Genomic DNA, 19,363 nt, shown 5'->3' with positions numbered 1-19,363 from the left:
AGCAGAAATGTTACTCTTTCCTAGACGGTGTGCTTGAATAGCACAAAAATTTGAGTTAGGGAAATAGGAATCAGCTCTCCTGAGATGTTTTAGTCTCTCAAATTGATGGCAGATTTTCCCTTGGCATATGTGTTTTTCCTTGGATGTATGCTGTCCTATGCTTTTTGTTTCTTGTTCTTTTTTGTGTGTAGGTCCTGTCTTCTGAACAAGACTAAAAACTCGTTAAGGACAGGTATTGGGCTTTTTTTGTGACCTCTCTAGTTCTGAATATATAGGGGGTGTTTTCTGTATGCATTTTTGATTGATAGAGTTCCCAATTTATAAAGAGCTTGTTTTTGTAAAAATGAAGTGAAAGTACTGACAAGTTTAATTTTGTGGAACAGTGGGATTTTTTTTTTTTTTTTTAAGTGTTTGAAGGAGGTGAAGGAGATCATATAAATAGGTATTTAAATGTGAGGAGCACAGTTCAAGAGTGATGAAAGCATGATAATTGAAGTCACTTTTTAAAAAAGTGACAGTATTAAGGAGATATTTAGAATTTGCCCCAGGGCTGTGTATCCTTTGGGATAAATCAAGCTATGCCAAACATACTTCCTGATTGGCTGAAGCAAAGGTGTAAGTTTTGTACTTTCTGGCTTACAACCTAACTGTCTCAGAAAGCATCTCCACAAAGAAGTTGTTTTGTAGGATTATGATATTAAGAACAGAAAGATGAAATAAAGTTTCCTGGTATTCAACAAAACAAGATAAACTTCCTGAGACAAGACCATATGGAAGCATCCTGCTTGAGTGCCCATGTGTTTGGGGTGAGGTTGGGGCAGATGGTACAGGCAGGGTTCTTGGCTGCTTGGTCAAGGGTTTTGGAGATGATAGAAGTTAGATGCTAGGTACTGTGGAGGGGCTGTTGTATGTCGTGTGTATTGGGCATGTTTGCTTAAGAGGTGGAGTGAGCTCAGTGAAATGATATTGATGTGTTAGGTAGTGTGGGGGTAAGATTAGGGGAGAGGCTGACTTGGAATGATACCTGCAATTCGATCTTAACCTCCCTCAGAGATTAGGGGGAGAGAGAGACAAGATATGGTGTGAGAAACAAGATTCCAGATCCCTGGCCTCTTCTGTTCTCTAGAGTCTTCAAGTAAGATATTGCAGGACTGTAGGATTTTTCTATTTAAACTTGAAGCTGTTTTGATTCCTTTTTGAGATACTAGGCCAAAAGCTGTATTTATAGAACTTGTTTTGACATATTATCTCACCCTGTCCCTTGCCTTCCTTACTGGAAGCCAGCTAATGTTGCGCTCTGCCTGGCAGGAAAGGTTGATTGAAGAAAACGTACACATAGATATACAGCTGAGTGATTGAAAATAGCTCCAAACTTTGTAAATAGGCCAGCCATAAGGTTTGCAGTCCAAGCTGTGTGAACATCAGTGGAGTTGCTGGGATAATTTCAGATGGTGTAATGCCCTTACCCAACTCACATGAGGTGTGGATGCTGCTTCACCTGGACAATGGCTGTTTCCACACAAAAGTTTCAGGCAAGACAGGAAAAAATGCAAAACAAAGTGCTTGTTCTGGAATGGAGCTTGAGTTCGGATTTTTCTTTACCTTGTCCCTCATAATTTCAAGTTTTCTTTAACAGTGTGTGTGTGTGTGTGTGTGTGTGTGTGTGTGTGTGTGTGTGTAATAGGTAACATCCATATTCAGACAGTTCAGCCAATATTCCACTTCTGCAGCCTTGTTAACAGTTTCTTCTTTATCCTTCCAGACCTGTTTTGTTCCTATACAAGCCATGCGTAATTCTTTTCTTATTATAGACTTATAATCTCGATCAGTCCTTAGTGTAGTGTATTGCAATTGCTTTCGTCTCTTTAATAGCTGCAGCATTCCATCTCAGTGTTATACTATAATTTATTTAACTAGCACCCAGCAGATGGACATGTGTGTTTCCGGTTTTTGCTATTTTAAACAATGTCTCATTAATGCCCCTTTGCATACTTTGTGTACATCAGATACAAGTGTATTTGAAAGCTGTATTTCTAGAATTGGAATAGCTGGATTGAAAGGGCATGTGCAGTTTTCAGTATTGATAAGATACTTGAGATCTTTTTTTATATTTTGCGATGGTATTATCCACTGAAGAGTGTTATTAGTGGACAGAAAGATCTTAATGCAATGACAGACTATCACCCCAGTTACTTGAATGAACATGTATGACCTGAAATGGAAAATTTAAGAAACCTTCTTTGGATAAGTTTGATTATCAAATCCAGCAATTGTTATTGTCAGAGAAGAGGCAGATTGCCCAGAGTAGGGAAGTCCAATATCTCTCTTACTCTGAGAATGTTTAGTTTCACCCATTTATGATCTCTGCCAATTAGAAAAACATTTGTGGTCTGTGGCTCATTCCGGCCTCTCTTAAAACAACTTAGATGGATATCATGAGACCATTTGGTCATCAGAATTATTTGCAAGTAGTTGTGATATCTGAAATTTAATAATCACCTCAGAAAATAAAAGCAAAGTAATATTTTGAACACCCCCCCCCCATAAAAAAAACATTTTGCAAACTGACTTATTTTACCAAATAGAGTGCTGTGACTCCAGAAAGTACAAGCTTCCCTGGCTGGTGGTGGAACTTGGGTCACTTAATCTGTGCTCTTCACTTTGGTTCCCTTGTCTGAAAAATGGGAGTGAAAATCCTGAAGAATCTCTGAGTCCTCAGAAAAATAATTATGAAGTCATTTCCAGAAGGTTATGCATTATAGAAATGAATCTTTAGAGACATCAAGATTATAAGGTAATTTTAAAAGTAACTCTGACAGTGTTTTAGAAAAAAAAATTAGTCACATTCTGCCTACATGGTACTAACATATGGTGCAGCCCTGATGAGCCGCACAAGTGGGCTGAAATCAAAATGCATTTGGAGAGAGGAGCAGTAGTGACTCACTAGATGAGACAGATTTGGCCTTATGGCAGGGCAGGGAAACTAAGGCGGAACTGGTGGTCTTAGAACATGCCAAGTTTGAGCAAGTGATACATGAATATTATGGGAAAGTAGAATGACTGAACCCTTGTGTTTGGATTAGGTGCTTTGTCCAGGGTCTCAGTCCTTGTAGCTAGGCCCCGTCTGTGTTTGTAGAGCCCCTACTTCTGCACACAGTGGGGAATTTTTGCTGCCTCTGACTTCTGTGTGTATGGTTCCCTGTGTCTTTGAAGGTAGAAGCCACTAGGCAAATATTTAACATTGATATGCCTGGGGTTCAAACGAGAAAGATATATGGAAGAGTTAGCAGTTCTGCCCAAGGAAAGCTGCAGGCTAGCTTGACTACCATATGTAAATTGCTGCTGCTACATCCAGCAATTTGTTGCCCAGTACTGACAGTGCTGCCAAGGAAACAGGAGGAGCTAAAGGCAGAATGAGATTCCTACACCCCACTCCACCCCCCAATAGAGAGCTGTGTGGGGAAGAGAAGGGGAATACTTAATGGGGATTTGAGAATTACTTTGAGGTTATAGGTATTTTGGGATGATGTAGGAACAGAGATTTTTTGTTGTTGTTAGTGGGCTCCATACCCAGTGCAGAGCCCAGTGCAGGGCTTGAACTCATGACTCTGAGACCAAGACCTGAGCTGACACCAAGAGTCGGACACCTAACTGACTGAGCCACTGAGGTGCCCCAGGAACAGAGATTTTTAAGAATATATTTTGCATTCCCTATATGCCTCACCTGACCACCTCCAAAATGGGATGCTTCTTATTTGGATATGTATATAGGCATATGGAAAGATAACTAAACAGATGATGAGATGGCTGATCAGGATTTTTTTAAAAGGATTTATCTATTTTATTTTATTTTTTTTTTTTTAAGCTTTGTGTTAGGGAGTGAGTGAGCACATGAGTGGGGCAAGGGGCAGAGGGAGAGAAGCAGACTCCCTGCTGAGAGCGTGGAGCCCAGCACCAGGCTTGATCCTAGGAGATCTTGACCCTAGGAGATCATGACTTGAGCCTCAAGACCTAAGCCAAAACCAAGGGTCAGGACGCTTAACTGAGCCACGCAGGCGCTGGGGGCAGAGGTGAGAGAGTCCCAAGCAGACTACCCAGTGAGAAGACTGACATGGGGCTCGATCCCACGACCCTAAGACCACGACCTTGAGACCACGACCTGAGCCGAAAGCAAGAGTAGGATGCTTAACCAACTGCACCACCCAGGCACCTAGAGATGGCAGATCAGGGAAAGGAAGAACCAATAGCCCAACTCATCCATCCCCATCCACCTTTAGTGTACCCAACTAAAGTGAAGAGTGTCAGAGGATTTAATGATTATGTTGGCTTTATGAAATAGGTTTTACATTTATTGGTTGTGACATAAAGGTAAGGATGCTGTTGGCAAAGTTAGTTAAGGCCAGTTGTGACTCTTGATTCTTAAATATGGGCTGTTCACAAGAAAATGTTTATAATTGTTAAGTGAGAAAAGTATGTTGTGCAGTGGTATATACAGTATGATCTGTAATTTGATAATGATTGTCTGTATTTGAGTATGTGTGCATAGAAAAAAGCCTGGTAGGGAATGAACCAAAATGTGGTTTTATGTAAAAATGAATAAATAGATAAAAAAACTTTAATTGAGGAAATAGAAAAGTTAAGGGAGAATAAATACTTAGTAAATATTACTTCTGTTAACAAAGGACTGCTCACAGTGTTGTTTTTACCCAAATGCCACAATTTAAAGTGGGCTAAAGAAGACTTTTTACTGAAAATTGCAAATATTTATGTGTAGCTATCTCAGTTTAAGAATATGTTAGTGTAAAATTTATAAATTAGAGCAGATAAGCTAGGGAACTCATTTCAACAGTTGAAGGTCTAGAGATATGTCATCTTTTTTTTTTTTTTTTTTGTAAGATTTTATTTATTTGTGAGAGAGAAAGCATAAGCAGAGGCAGCATCAGGCAGAGGGAGAGGGAGCAGCAGTCCCCCAGCTGAGCAAGAAGCCCAGTGCTGGGCTCGTGACCTGAGCCAAAGGCAGACGCTTAACCAGCTGAACCACCCAGGCGTCCCTAGTATGTGTCATCTTTATTCCAGGTACCCTGAAGATATATAAATAGAAAAGAGAAGGAAGGACTCGTTCCTTGTTCTCAAAATGGTAGCATTTGAAATCTTTTTCATTAACAAAAATTTAGAAATGAGGTTTACACATAGTTTCTCCCAGGTGTATCTCACATGTGGTAAGGACTGAACTAGAACTAGAGCTGTTTGAAATCAGTTTGGAGAAAATAGAATTAAGCTTTTAGATGATTTAGTGATAGTCTGGATTAATCTAGTACCATCTTGTAGTTTTATAGATCAGGAAACTGAGGCCCAGAAAAAAAGTGACTCACTCAGGGGCATGCAAATGGCATCAGATCTGGTCTTTAACATACTGTTTTGTTACCTTGCTGCAAGGAGAGTCAGAAGGGAACATTGTAACAGTAATTGTAAGGGCCTTAGAGAATCTGATGAATGCTGTGGATTCTCTCTTTAGGAAACCTCATGTGTCCATCTTCATGCAGGTTAGCAAAAAAATATCACAGGGTTCATAGACCTACTCCCTCTTCCCCAGAGTCCATGTGTGGGCTTTAAAGAGATGTGAGGGTCCCTCCCAGTCTTTTTTTTTTTTTTTTTTTTTTAAGTAATCTCTACATCCAATGTGTGACTCCAGTTTACTCAAGAGTCGCATGATCTACCAACTGAGCCAGCCAGGTGCCCCCCAGTTCAAGAATCTTGATGAAAAAGGAAAAATTTTAAAATTGTTGCTGCGTTGCACAATAAAACTAATACTGAACTGTACACCTAAAAATGAGATGGTAACTTTTATGTACGTGTTTTTTACCACAGATTTTTTTTAAAGATTTTATTTATTTATTTGCCTGAGAGAGAGCTCATGTGTGCACACACAAGCGGGGGAGTGGCAGGTAGAGGGAGAAGCAGACTCCCTGCTGAGCAGGGAGCCCTGTTTGGTACTCCATCCCAGGACCCTGGGATCATGATCTCAGCTGAAGGCAGACGCTTAACTGACTGAGCCACCCAGGCGCCCCTGACCATAATTTCTTAAAGCTGGAAAAAAATTGTTACCACTAGGAAGTGCATACTGGCCATTGGAGAAGGAGTTGAGATTGAGATCTGTTTATAAATTTCTCTACTAGGGTCAGGAAAAGGAGCACACATTGATAACTCCATCAATAAAGAGTCAGAAGCACCACACCTAAGCCTGAATCACGGAAATGGTATCCACAAAACAAGTGTCAAAAGGGGGAAAAAAGATTTTTGTAGACCCCACAGAGGAAGTGTTATGTGTTATCCTTGCTAACTTAGGCCAGAACTAAGCCTGATGTAGTGCAGGACCTGGACTGTTCAACATCAAGCAAAATTACGATGGAAGGAGATGCTCTGAGAATGAGTGACTAGCAGGGAATCTACTGTATGCTCCAGTGTATCTCTTTAATCCACCTAACCACCTCAGTGTTACAGACGAGGGAAACAGTTTGATTTCTCTACAGTCATTGTCTTAGGTCCACCTCTTTGTTGCTGAGTGCTCTCGCACATTTTATTTCATTTAACGTTAGATTCTACCTACAGCTAGTCGTGATGCATGTTCCCATGATCCTAGATGAGAATCTGGTGGCAGTTGTTCCCCTGCTACAGGTTCCTAAGGAAGGTAGGTGGATTGGAGTATTAGGCAAACTCTGGATTTTAGCATGAGGCCCTCGTGCAGTTTCGCATCATGATGAGCTTGGCTAGTCAGGAAATCTTCCCATTTGATCTTTTTATTGGTTACTTGGCTTTCTAGGATATATGGGCGAGAGGACATGCAGATTCCCAATGCACTAAGCCCAAACTTTTTATTGAATCCACCATTTAATAGGAAAAAGAAAGAAGCAAGAGTATTGCAAAGCAGTCTAAAAGGTAACAGTTTTTAAAAGAGCACAGTTTTCGTAAGTAATTTCTGTTGTTTCTTTCCTCTTCCATTTAGAAATTTGTACAGTGGCTTGGTGTTGTATTCTGGGCATCCATTTGGTTCCTTTGGCGGTATGTAGTTAAGTCCTCTAATTTTACAGGTGAGGAAGCTGACATTTCGAAATACTGATGAGCTTGCCCAGAGTCACACATCTACTGATTAATGGCAGTAGGTTTTCACTACCCTTAATCGTATTTCTCTTGTAACGGTTGAATCTTTGGGTGTTTACCTACTTAGATTTGCCTTAGAAAAATGGTCAGACTCTGAGTCAACTTATGGTCCTCCATATTTAAACAGTCTTTTCTGTGGTTTGTGTGCGTGATCTTCCTTGTGGACAGTTTTAACCTGCGTCAGCTTTTCACTCAAGGGTCGAACTGCTTGACAATATATTCCAACTTCGTCATTGCCTGGATTTATGTGATCTTGAGACTTACTTCATTTGTGTCTTTTCTCATCTGTAAATGGAGATAGGCACCCAGAACACTACATGGCATAGAGTAAGTGTTCAAAAAATGTTAGCTCTTAAAATTATGGCTGTTTTATAAATGTCTGGACATTTGTCCCTACTTCATGTTGTGATAAGGTTTACATTTTTTTTTTTTTTAAGTAAGCTCTACGCTAATTGTGGGGCTTGAACCAGAGATCAAGAGTTGCGTCGTCTCTACCAGCTAAGCCAGTCAGGCACTGCAAAGTTTATAAATTTTAAATACTGTATTCTGTCATCTCAAGGATGCACATATTTATTACCATTGATGGCTTTGGAAATTTCTTGATTTCTGATAACCTATTGGATTCTAAAGATAGAAAAATCTGTTCAACTCAATAATAAAATAATAAAATTGGTGAATTATCTATTGTTTTGAATTGTCCAGGCCTATTTTCACATCTACCAGGAGACCTGGGGTTACGCTGAGCGCAGGAAAGGCAAAAGGTGGGGCCTGCCTTGCCCTCCTCTGTCTTCAACCTGAACAGCTTCACTTTTATGTTTAGGGGAGAAGCACTTCTGCCTTCAAAAACATTTGAAAGTCTCTAATCTGGATAGTTGTTAGAGTTCTTCATTAGCTCCCTGCCTTACACTTTTTCAAAGTATCGAGGGCATTTACTAACAGTTGTTAGTAAGAGTTGGTGAGTCGAACTCATGAGGCCAAGGTCATGAGTTCAGGCCTTAATGTAGGTCATTGAGCATTACTGTGCTTGGGACCAGCCCCTGTATCTAGAGTTTGTGATTCAGTGCATACTTTGTAAGATGTGCTGATGGTGAGTGAGTCAGTGGTCATCTTTCTGGGAAGGATGGTGTTTTGTCATTTACTCAACATACAGGCTCTGTAGGCCAACAGAAAACTCTGAGAAGTAAAAAAAAAAAAAAAAAATTCATTACCTTGCCTATACTAAGGAAAGTGTGTAGGAGATGTGAGTGCTTTTGTATCAGAGAGGGAATGCTGTTCGTTAGCTCTTGCATCTTTTTTTTTTTTTAAGTGATCTCTACACCTAGTGTGGGGGCTCAAACTCACAACCCCGAGATCAAGAGTTGCATGCTTTACTGACTGAGCCTGCCAAGTGCCTCAGCTGTTGCATCTTTTTTTTTTTTTTAAGATTTTATTTATTTATTTGACGGAGAGAGAGGCAGCGAGAGAGGGAACACAGGCAGGGGGAGTGGGAGAGGGAGAAGCAGGCTTCCCGCAAAGCAGGGAGCCTGATGCAGGGCTTGATCCCAGAATGCGGGGATCGTGACCTGAGCGGAAGGCAGACGCTTAACTGAGCCACCCAGGCGCCCCTCAACTGTTGCATCTTTGAAACATGTTAAGATCATATAAATTCCAAAATATATTCCAAAATATTCCTTTATACATCCCAGTATGGTGGCTGAGAAAGGTGGAGATAACGTTAACAGAAGCAGACTTCTGTGGCGCTCCGAGGAAGTACAGGACAGATATGGTTCAGGCTTCCTCAGGGAGCGCATGCATTTTGTTTGGTTCCCTGCAGAAATGAAAGATGTGAAAAGCAAACCTAGAGCTTTTAGTTTCCATTCAGTTCTCCTCTCTCTCCAAAGCATCTGTTTTCTTACGGACCAGGCAACAAAATATTCGAAAAACAAAAGTGGGAAGGCAAAGCTTTTAAAGAAAATACCTTCTTGTGTGTTAAGCTTGAGTGACAAGGGTCTGTGTGGAAGAAGACAGTGCTGATCCTGTGTGTGTGTGTGTGTGTGTGTGTGTGTGTGTGTGTGTGTGAATTTTCCTTTAAAAAAAGTCTTTGGTGACTTAGAAGTAGGATGATTAATACCTTACTTATGTGTTTGGTTTTTTAAATAATTCATTTTTCTCTTTCTCTTGGCTAGGCATTTAGGGTCTTCCTTAACCCCATTAGGGCTGCTGTGTTCTCTAGGACCTAGATATGTGTCCTTCACTCTTATACATTGGCCCTTCTTAATAATCCCAGGCCTCTTTTTTGCTCTTTGCTCCTGGAGATTCCCTAGCTAGCATGCAGTCTGAGTCTGGTCTCACAGCTTCATGCAGCAGCAGTGTTTCTCAACTGTTTCATGCACATTTCATACGACATTTTGGGAAACATGACTCTCTGGTCTTTTCTTTGCCCTTTACGTCTTCCAGAATAAAATGAACAAGTAGAAAATTAACTTACTCTCTACCCTCCAAGGTGTAACCACTATTCCAGAGCCCTCTCCACACACTGTCTCAGTAAAAGTTTGTATCTCCTGGATGGTGGTCACATTTCTCAAGAGAGACAGACCATGGGCTCTGCGGTTAGAATCCCTTATACAGATTATTTTAACATCCAATTCCCTAGAGAAGTGCCCACCTTAAATGGTGATAATGATACAGGATTAGGTGAGGTACTGTGAACTTAGTAAATGTTAAGTTCCTTTCCTCTTAATAACTTTTGATGACGTAGGCAGCTCCAAGTAAATACTTTCAGAAGTTTTTTTGTTTTGCCTTAAAATGATTGGAAGCATTACTACTTCATTAGCAGAATTGGAAACCAATTAGATCCATATGAAGAGTCAAGTACATAAGCACCTATTTTGTGTTAGGCAAGAAACATCTTTGTCTTCAGGAAGGGCAGGTGGAGGGTAGTGTCTCCTAGTTCTGGTTCTGGCTTTGTCTTTCAGAATTCTTACTTTCCAAAGTAGACTTCACCCTTGATGACTTCCAGTGACTCTTTGTCTTTAGCCTGGGCCAAACAGAAGTCCATCTGGCAGGGGGTGTAGAAGAAAGTTTGTGGAAATTTGGGCAGCTTTATAGAATCAGTCTTTACTTGCAAGATTGTTCGATAATGTTTAAAAATAAAACAAATCAGTTTTGTGGTTCCTCTGTTTGCTTTTAGCTTCAATTAACTTCCGCATCTTCTGATTTTTTTGTTGTTGTTGTTGTTTCAGTGGTTCACCACCGCCCTAGGGCCACTGAGATGCATTTACACAGGCAGGAACTTGGTTGCTTTTGAAGAGTTTTATGCCTGGCACCTACATATTCAGGAAGGTTGCTTTGGGGAAATAGCATGGTATTTCCATATTAACAACATGATCCTTGATTGCTAAAAGAATTATAAGGTTTTTAGCTCTATTATAGTTTCTCATCCAAAAGTAGATGCTAAAAATGACTTTTTTGGTGACCTAAATGTTCTGAAATTCAACCTCATAAGTTGTAATCATTGTTTTGCTATTTGTTGTGACATTTGGGGACAAGCCTGTATTAACTTTTCAGTATTTTCATTTCCCCATCTTTTACATTGATGGTGTTTTTAAGTTAACTTTGAGATATTAAATGCTATTTATATTTTAAGGTATTATGTACTTCAGAAATGGGAGAGGGAGGAGGTTTTTGGGGTTTTTGTTTTTGTTTTAATTCTCGGCCACGGTGACAAAAGGGGGCTTTTCTTAGGACAGAAGCTACATATCTGGAATTATGAGAAGTATAGGCATGGCCCACTTATTTTTCTTTCCTTGGTTTTTTAGAGTGAAGACATAGTCCAGAAAGGGAGGTGTAAAGCCACAGGTATGGGCTAACTGCTGGATGAGTGTGCTCTGTGGTCATCTCTTTAACCTTCTTGCATGAGGCCTGTTGTGCAGATTTGAAAACATTGCATTCAGAAAGGTGATGGCTTTTTTCCTACATTGTGGGATGTAATTTCCTGTTCCTAGGAAGCTAGAAATATTTTCTTGTTCTTTCTCACCTCTTTCTCCTTAGCTGTTTCCCAAGGCAGGCTTATCTGCCACTTGAATTAGCTGCTGCCTTGTTCTCATAGAGAGAGAGAGAGTGTGTGTGTAGCAAGTATTAGACACACAGCAGCTACCCAGCTAACTTTCTTTCCCCATTCTACTTTGTGCCTGAAAGACCCCGAGTAAACTAGAATAAGGATGAGGACAGAACTTCGTGGATTCCACACAAACATTACCCTCATGGAACCAGAATTTGTTCAACATACTGATTTTTTAATTGGCACTGGAGCTTAAATAAAGTTTAAACTTATATAGTATATTGTTACCAACTAAGAATTACCCTTAAGTTCTCAAACCAGTTTGGGATCTGAAAATATGACCTGATTTGAAGGGTGGTCACCATTTGACAGGACAGTTTATTAGGTCAGAGTTAGTTTCAGAAAGTCCAAGGGAGGCTCTGAGTTTATACTTTTGTTGACAGCACTAAGCACAGAAGAGTGTCTTTCTGCCAGTCCTTATCTTTCACAGTGATTGGGGGAGGAGGTAGTAGTGATTAAGGATATAGGGGGAGGAAGTGTAAAACTTTTTAGATTTCAAAAAAGTGGTAGGTGGGTTTCCTACCTTCAGCCTTGTCATAATCCTCTAAGTGTACCGTAAGTGATAATTTTTATAATCAAACCAATTTGAGGGGCGCCTGGGTGGCACAGCGGTTAAGCGTCTGCCTTCGGCTCAGGGCGTGATCCCGGCGTTATGGGATCGAGCCCCACATCAGGCTCCTCCGCTATGAGCCTGCTTCTTCCTCTCCCACTCCCCCTGCTTGTGTTCCCTCTCTCTCTGGCTGTCTCTCTCTCTGTCAAATAAATAAATAAAATCTTAAAAAAAAAAAACAACAGTTTGAATACAACAATGACTAAACTTAGTGCTTTTTGTCTCACATCGATTGTAGATTCGAAACAAAATTTAAAAAAGGTTTATTTATTTATTTATTTATTTATTTATTTATTTGAGAGAGAGAGCGTGGTGGGGGGGAACAAGGGGAAAGGAAGAGGGAATCTCAAGTGGACTCCATGCTAAATGCAGAGCCCTATGTGGCTGATCCCAGGACCTGGAGATAATGACTTGAGCAGAAACCAAGAGTCAGATACTTAATCTTCACTGAGCCACCCAGGTGCCCCAGAAGTATTCGATTTTTGAAGTGAAATTCAAGCCCATAAAGGTTTTAAGTTAAAATTTTAAGTTAGTCTGGTTGGTTATTTTCAAGTAGTATCAATTGCTTACTTCTTTTCTACATCCCTTCTGTCACTTAACTGCTAGAAGCTTTGGGGAGGAAATATCTAGTCCATTTAACTGTCTGAGGTGTCATAACTTCTCCCTAGATTATTACACTTTTCCTTACATAGACTGATGGTGGTTTTTAATGACATAGGTTCTCTTATAATTTGGCAGTAGGCTCTGATTTCCTCTATGCTCATATAAACAGACTTCACATTTTTGCCCTTTAAAACACATTTAGATTATTGGGGTAGAAGTATCAAATCCCATCACTTGTCATTGAACTCCCTGGTTCTGTCAGTCAAGATAGGCAGCCTGATGTTTGCATGTGCCATGTGGGCCTTTTTGCTCAACTATGCTTTTCTTGGCTCTTTCACTCTTCTGACAATACAACTGCTATGAGTTCTGGCATTTTTCTCTTCTAATCCAGTTTTTAAACTGTTTATTCCATTCTGATGTTCTAAATGCAGTGTGTGCTGTTCTTTAGAGGGTTTCCCTTATCTACCGATCAGTTTTAATGATTTTGCTTTTTAATGTTACAGCAGGCTGATTGCCCCTACCCTCTCACATCATTGAGCTTTTGAATTGCTGCCCTTAGAAAGGAAGTAGAGAATATTCAAGGCAAAGAAAACTAACACATACCATCAGGGAAAGAAGAGGAAACCATGAATGTAAATTCATAGTGAGAGGACAGATGGTAAACAGAGAGTGAGGGAAAATGAAAACCTGTTGCAGTGGACCCTTGGTTATAACCTTTCCTTCCATCTCTTTACTTCTAATGCATTCTTGGTGGGAAAAGCCTGGAATGTGTTTCTGATTAAGAGATTTAAAAAACAACTTATGGGCAGTTTTCTGTGAGTAACTGCTAATTCTACTTCTTAATTTTCCCTTAACATCTGCATTTTTTGTATTTGAATAATTGTTTTTATCATCACTTGACTTTTTAATCTTTCTCTAAAATTGTGACTTGTGATTAATTTCTGTGCTTTCTTTTCCCGCAAGCATGTTGAATTTAATTATACTGAGGTGACTCTCGTGACCTGCCTAAAAGAGAAGCGCCCTCCTTCATGTAATTACATTTCCATCTTTTAAGTTTTTAAAGCAGTCTTGTCTTATAAATCATAAAATGGATTTTAAAACCTTACTCTAAAACCAGTGCTTTTCAGCCTTTGGCTTGGAAAAAATTACTGTAAGGAGTGTGCATCCTTTCATACGCTCGCTGAGCAGTGCCTGGCTGCTCAGTAAAGTCTTCCCCATTAAGTACTCTCTTGTTATACATGTGATTCTGATTAAAATGGAAATGGAACTAGATATATTTTTAATGAATAGTAAAAGCGTAATAATAACCAGTGAGATTCCTTAAAATTTGTTGATTCCTTTTTAATGGAACCCTGAACTAAAAAAAAACAGAACCCTAATTTGGTTGTTGACCAACCTCACGAAGTTACTCCTTGGTCCTGATAGCTTCCTATAGGAAGAAGCATGTGATCAGCTCCAGGGTACATAGGAGAAACTAGGACAAACCTAACCAGTAACTTAACCAGTCCCAGCTACAGTTACTGTCCTCTGCCCGCCTGGCAGTCAGCACTTGGTGAACTGTGTGCTGTGTGTGCCCGTTGCAGTCTCCTCTCACTGCAGCCTGGTGGAGCGTCCCCCTAAGTAGGTGGAAGAGAGCTGCTGCAGCTTCTGTCTCTAAAGTAGTAGGTCAGAGGAGCCAGGGTCTCTGACAAAATAGAAAAACGGTTAGCTGCTGTTGTAGTTCTAACTTCTGGATGGTTTTGCCTGTTTATTAGAAGACACAGTTTCTACCTTCCATGGTCAGATGCAGACAGGGGTCAGGCGCTGTTAGGCTACAACACTTAGGCCTATGCAATGACATGTTGCCTTTCGTTATTTTTGTTTTTAAGTAACCCTATACGTTTAGGAGTTCATTTGTTTACCTCTTTACAGGCTGAACATAACTTCCTTTTTTCAAAATACCCTGTGTTGTGAACTGAGCTTGAGTGAAGTGAAATCTTTGAGGTAAGGCAATCCTAATGATAAAAATGGAAAGAAGGCCTGCGCAATTTGGGAGCCTTCAGAGATATAGTTTTAGAGTCACTGCCTAAATATTGAAATGCCACCATTTGTTGTTTGGAGGATGGGAAGCTAAATTGAGAACGGGAGCACCACATCTGCCTTGACTGCTAAGTATATCCATTTCTACTGCTCACCCATAATAGAATTTTTATGTGTGCGTTCATTAATCTAACCAGCATCAGTTTAAAGGAGGACGGAGAACAAAGAGACTTAGTTTACATTCCTCTGTCCTTCCTTACATATTCAAGTGTTTGCTGCTAGTGGACCCCCCTTCTTTCTCATTATTATCACTCTGGTTGTTTTTGTTTGTTTCTCTAGAAAGGTCAAACAACAGAAAAGACATTATTTCCTAGTACTCTTTTATCAAAAGGCAGAATATTATAATTTTTGCTTTTTAAATTTTCTGGTAAAATAAGATTCAGAGTAAGATTTTGCCTATCCCACCTAATGAAGATCACTGAAGCAGGGATTTTTAAAAAGTCCTTTACTCTGATGAGGAACCATTAGGGAGCACACTTTGCTCTCAGCACACCCACACCATTGAGAAGTCGGGGTTGGTCCAGTGCAGGTGGTAGTGTGTGAGCCCTTAAGTTTTTGGTGACTGGTTCTTCAGCCAGCTTGCCTCTGGCCTGCTTCTGATGGTCTGAACCATTTCCTTATGTGACTGTGCTGAGGTTGGTTTGGACCCAGCACTGTGTGCTCATTGCTGTCTTTGGCACATGGAAACTAAGTTTAAACCAAAGCCAACAACCCAGTTTTCCTTTCTAAAAACATTTTCAGACCACATGAGGTGAGCTTTCTTTTTTTTTTTTTTCCCTTAGCTGTTTTCTTTTGTTTTTGGTTTTTTTGCTTCAGGTAGTTTTAGGCTTTGGGGCCCCTCAAAACCTGATTTGCAGAAAGGAGTTTGGAGGATGTGAAACAAGTTTGTGTTTCTTCTGCTCTGTTAGCCACTGCTATCTTCATGGATCTGACACTCTATTTATCTGACAGTGCACTTAGTACTGCTTCGCCAGGGAAAATCACACAAACCCAGCCTGGCGCATCAGCACTTTCATTGTGTGCCGGGCTGAGCCTCCCTTCACATGCTCACATCCCCCTTTTAATCCAGTACTCCCTTTCCCCTCCCCAGTCCTGCCTGTTTCTGTGGCACTTATTGCTGGTTTCCCTGAGCTCCTGTTTCCACTTTGTGTTTTTTGTGGGGCCCAGGAAGCTAAAGCTGTGTGTATTTGTGGATCAGACAAGTGCAGCAAGTTAATATCATTGGCTTCTGAAGGGGAGAGTGAGGTGATGGCTGCGTTTAAGTTGGATTTCCTTCCAGAAATGATGGTGGATCATTGCTCTTTGAATTCCAGTCCTGTGTAAGTATTTTTGTTGTCTAATTTTTATCATAAGCAGAGGAACTGGGCTATTTTCTTTGTTATTTAATGAAACTGGTCCCTTTCCCTAAAAGAGGGAAGAAAAAATTGGGTGAGGAAGCCAAAGTCCACACTATTATTAGTTTCTATTGTAGTCTGATTCTGTCTCCTTAACTGCTGATGTCCTTGGGGCTGTAGCTAACTCTGCAGAAGGGTGTATTTGATATATGAGCAGCAACATCAACTCAAGTATGTTGGCTCCAATCCTTCAAGCTGTAGTGTTTTCCCATATGATAGATTCCAAGGTATTTTTTTTTTTTAACCTTAGCTTTACTGCTTTGCTTTGGGTATGCAATTTCAAATAATCTTGGGAAAGTTATTTATATCAAATTCTTAGACTCAGATCATAGAGGAGACTGGTTACTAGAGTGTATTTAGTAATGTATGCAGAATCCTGTATTGGCATCTAAACTGTAACCTTGGGCTCTGATTTTTTCCTAGTCTAATTGAAAATGCAACACAATACATGATTTCAGGGATGTCAGATTGACCCCCCCCCCCCAAAAAAAGCAAAACCGGATCAATCTTGATTGGCAGTTTGCCCAAATTTTCAACATGGGGATGAGAAATCTAATCAGTGTGCAGACTGTTCAGGAAGCGACACTGCTGTTGTACACAGCTAAATTGCTAACCTGGCCCAGAGCTGTAGCTTCAGGGAACCTAAATTCCGCACCTTCGTAGAGAAGAACACATTTCTAACTCCTGATTTCAGTTACTTTAACCAGGCTTCAAAATATCTTGAAACCTCAAGCAGATGAGCTTTAGGTTATTCAAAGCCAGGAATATTAAATGGTAGAATAGTCCCTAGAAAACAGAGATCAGGCCTCCATTGGAAATCAGTTTACCTTGGTATTACGCATAACAGGTGTGGACAATAGCAGATTCTGAACAGTTCTCTGTGGAATAGTTTGGGGGACCTCAAAGTTAGCTGGCTTGCTCCTTTGAAATGGATGCTATGCCTTCTCTGTAGTGTCCAAACTAATGGTAATTTAGATGTGTCTATTTATGCATGTTCTTTACTGCTAAAATTTTATTTTAGCTTTAGATAACAGGTGAAATCACAATGAATGCCATCATAAAGACTTAATACATGATAGCAGTACTCCCGTGTACCAGATATGTCTCCTTAGAAATAGGACTTTGTGGCCCAGATTGTCTTTCATTGTAACAGTTTCTTTTTATGCTTTGCCACTGCCTTTGTTCGGTCCTCAGATACAGCATTTTTCCTCAGCCTGATTTCTCAGCTTTCACGAGGTTAGACTAGTTTAGTGTCCCATGAAATCTGGATCACAGACGCTGCATGAAAGTTACGTGGAATGTAGAAGTGCTGGTTCCTGGACCCATGCCCAGATATTCTTATGCTTAGAATAGGGCCTCAGAATCTCAAGCACACTCAAGTTTGAGAGCTGATGGACTGAATGCAGCTCATTCTGTTAGAGGCAATGGGGGAGGACTCCATCTCATCATTTTTTCCAAAGTGCATTTGCATCTGTTTTAGTCCTCCATCCTACAGAAACTTCGGGAAGTTAATTGGGCACAAGCTTTTGCCCCTGTTGTACAGATGAGAAACCCAATTGAGAGAGGCTGTAACTGACTTGCCTGAGGACAATTGGTGTCAGCCTTGAACCTAAAATCAAGTTTAATGATACCCTTTTTAAATTTTTGCCCCTAGACCAGGCTGCCTCAGGTGTCATTGAGCCAGGTACCCATCAGCTCCTATCATTATTACAAGTCCTCGGGCCCACGCCCCTGGGTACTATATGCCAAAACACCACAGAGTTGAGAAGAAGGAAGTTCTTGAATGCTATGTTCGCCACTTTTTTGTTGGATTCTCAGCCCTTCTTTTAACTCATACTCTATAGCAGGAGACTTGACATCAGTGGTTTTCTCTCTCAAGTGATTTTGTTGGGATGTAATCTAGCAGTGTATCTATTTCAAAATTTCTTTACAACAAAGAGGAGAAGAATGGCTGGTGGAGGTGTGGAAGCGTTGGGGGACCTGAACTGTAGTTCATATTCTTAGTTTTAACAATGTCCTTGATTCAGCTCTGACCACTCTTCAGCTTCCCTGGTTCCTCTTACTTTGCTTGTACCCTAGGAGATGGGTGTTGTTCAGGAGTTGTAGCTCAGGCCCTTTTCTCTTGGCTTGCCCCTGGCTGAAGGGGGTACTGATGTCCTTCTCGGATTCTCAGATCTCTGTATTTATCCCCCAAATGTCCCCTGAGCTTCCCATGCAATAACAGTCTCCCAGATTGTCCATACTAGAACCCAAGAGTGATCAGTAACTTCTTTCTTTTTCCTCAACTTTTTCCTCATGGGATCTCCAGGTTCTAGTGAGTCCTGCCCCCAAATTTGTCAGCATTACCTGAGACTGGGCGCTAATCTTAGGAGCTAGTTTGTGTGGAAATCTCCATGTTTTCCCATTTTATTTCATCCTCTGTATTATTGCCAGGTGTCTTTTATTTTATTTTTTTTCTTTCTTAACATTTTTATTTATTTGACAGAGCACAAGCAGGGGGAGCAGCAGGCAGAGGGAGAGGGAGAAGCAGGCCCCCCTATGAGCAGAGAGCCCGACATGGGGCTGGATCCCAGGACGCTGGGATCGTGACCTGAGCCTAAGGCAGACACTGAACCAACTGAACCCCCTAGGCACCCCTGCCAGGTGTCTTTTAAAAGACAAATCTGATCACTTCCTTGTTTAAAAATCTTAGAATAAAGTCCAAGTCTGTCAGTATCACATGAAAAGCTCTTCACTAGGTCTCTCCAATCTATCTGTTTATTCGCATTGATTTTCTAATGTTTTCTCTTTTTTCTAATCTTCTAAAATGTTTGTGCACTCTTCCCTTGCTTTCTCAAGTCTTTCTCTACCTTTCTAATGCTGTTTCGCTCTCCTCTCTTTTTTCTGAGTTCTTACCATGTCCTCTTCATTACATGCTATACAGCAGTGTTTCCAGCCCCTCTGTCCATTCAGCTTAAATCCCTGCCCTCCCCCCTCAAAAGACAAAATTATCCTAGCTACTTTCTTTCACAGAACTTTTATATAATTGTGAAAGTATTTGTGGGGCATTATAGTTGTGTCCTTCCAGTTGTTCAGTGCCATTGTCTTCAGGGCAGTATTGCTCAGTCCCCTTTTATAGCCCCCTAAATGTGTGGTATCTTGCACGTAGTGGGAACTTGGGAAATACAGTTGAATGAATGATAAGCCCTGTGAGTTTTTTTTTAATAATTAAAGGTAGTTACTGAAATAAAGTCTCCAGACGTTATCTCCCTTCCTCAGAGAAGGCTGAAAACCTTCGCAAGCAGATTGTTGGCCTGTTCAGTTATTGAAAGGTGATTTAAAAACCTTTATTACTAGCTTTTTCTGGCCTAACACTCCAGCTAACAGGAAGATTTCCCTTTATCCAAATGGAAATTCTTCCATCCAGCATACATGTATTTT

The 19,363-nt window shown here is 40.5% G+C and overlaps 1 protein-coding gene across 9 annotated transcripts in view; it reads left to right on the top strand.

The window, feature by feature from the left end:
- CELF1 (CUGBP Elav-like family member 1) overlaps window positions 1-19,363 on the top strand; it is a 79,814-nt gene that overhangs the window by 24,734 nt on the left and 35,717 nt on the right. For 4 of the 9 annotated variants that reach the window (XM_008700983.2, XM_008700984.2, XM_008700985.2 and 1 more), the window contains exon 1: window positions 15,033-15,868. The exons of 2 other annotated variants lie outside the window; for them this stretch is intronic. In XM_008700983.2, the coding sequence (XP_008699205.1) occupies window positions 15,798-15,868 (71 nt within the window). In that variant the 5' untranslated portion in view covers window positions 15,033-15,797. Of the gene's footprint in view, window positions 1-10,955; window positions 10,996-14,331; window positions 14,454-15,028; window positions 15,869-19,363 lie in introns of those variants that run through there. 3 more of the 9 variants (XM_008700981.2, XM_040639089.1, XM_040639086.1) reach the window with 3 other exon arrangements.

Source organism: Ursus maritimus, unplaced genomic scaffold (assembly GCF_017311325.1).
Source record: "Ursus maritimus isolate PB19 unplaced genomic scaffold, ASM1731132v1 scaffold_23, whole genome shotgun sequence".
NCBI classification, from domain to species: domain Eukaryota; kingdom Metazoa; phylum Chordata; class Mammalia; order Carnivora; family Ursidae; genus Ursus; species Ursus maritimus.
The sequence above is the reverse complement of the archived record's forward strand: the minus strand, read 5'-3'. Positions and strand labels throughout refer to the sequence as shown.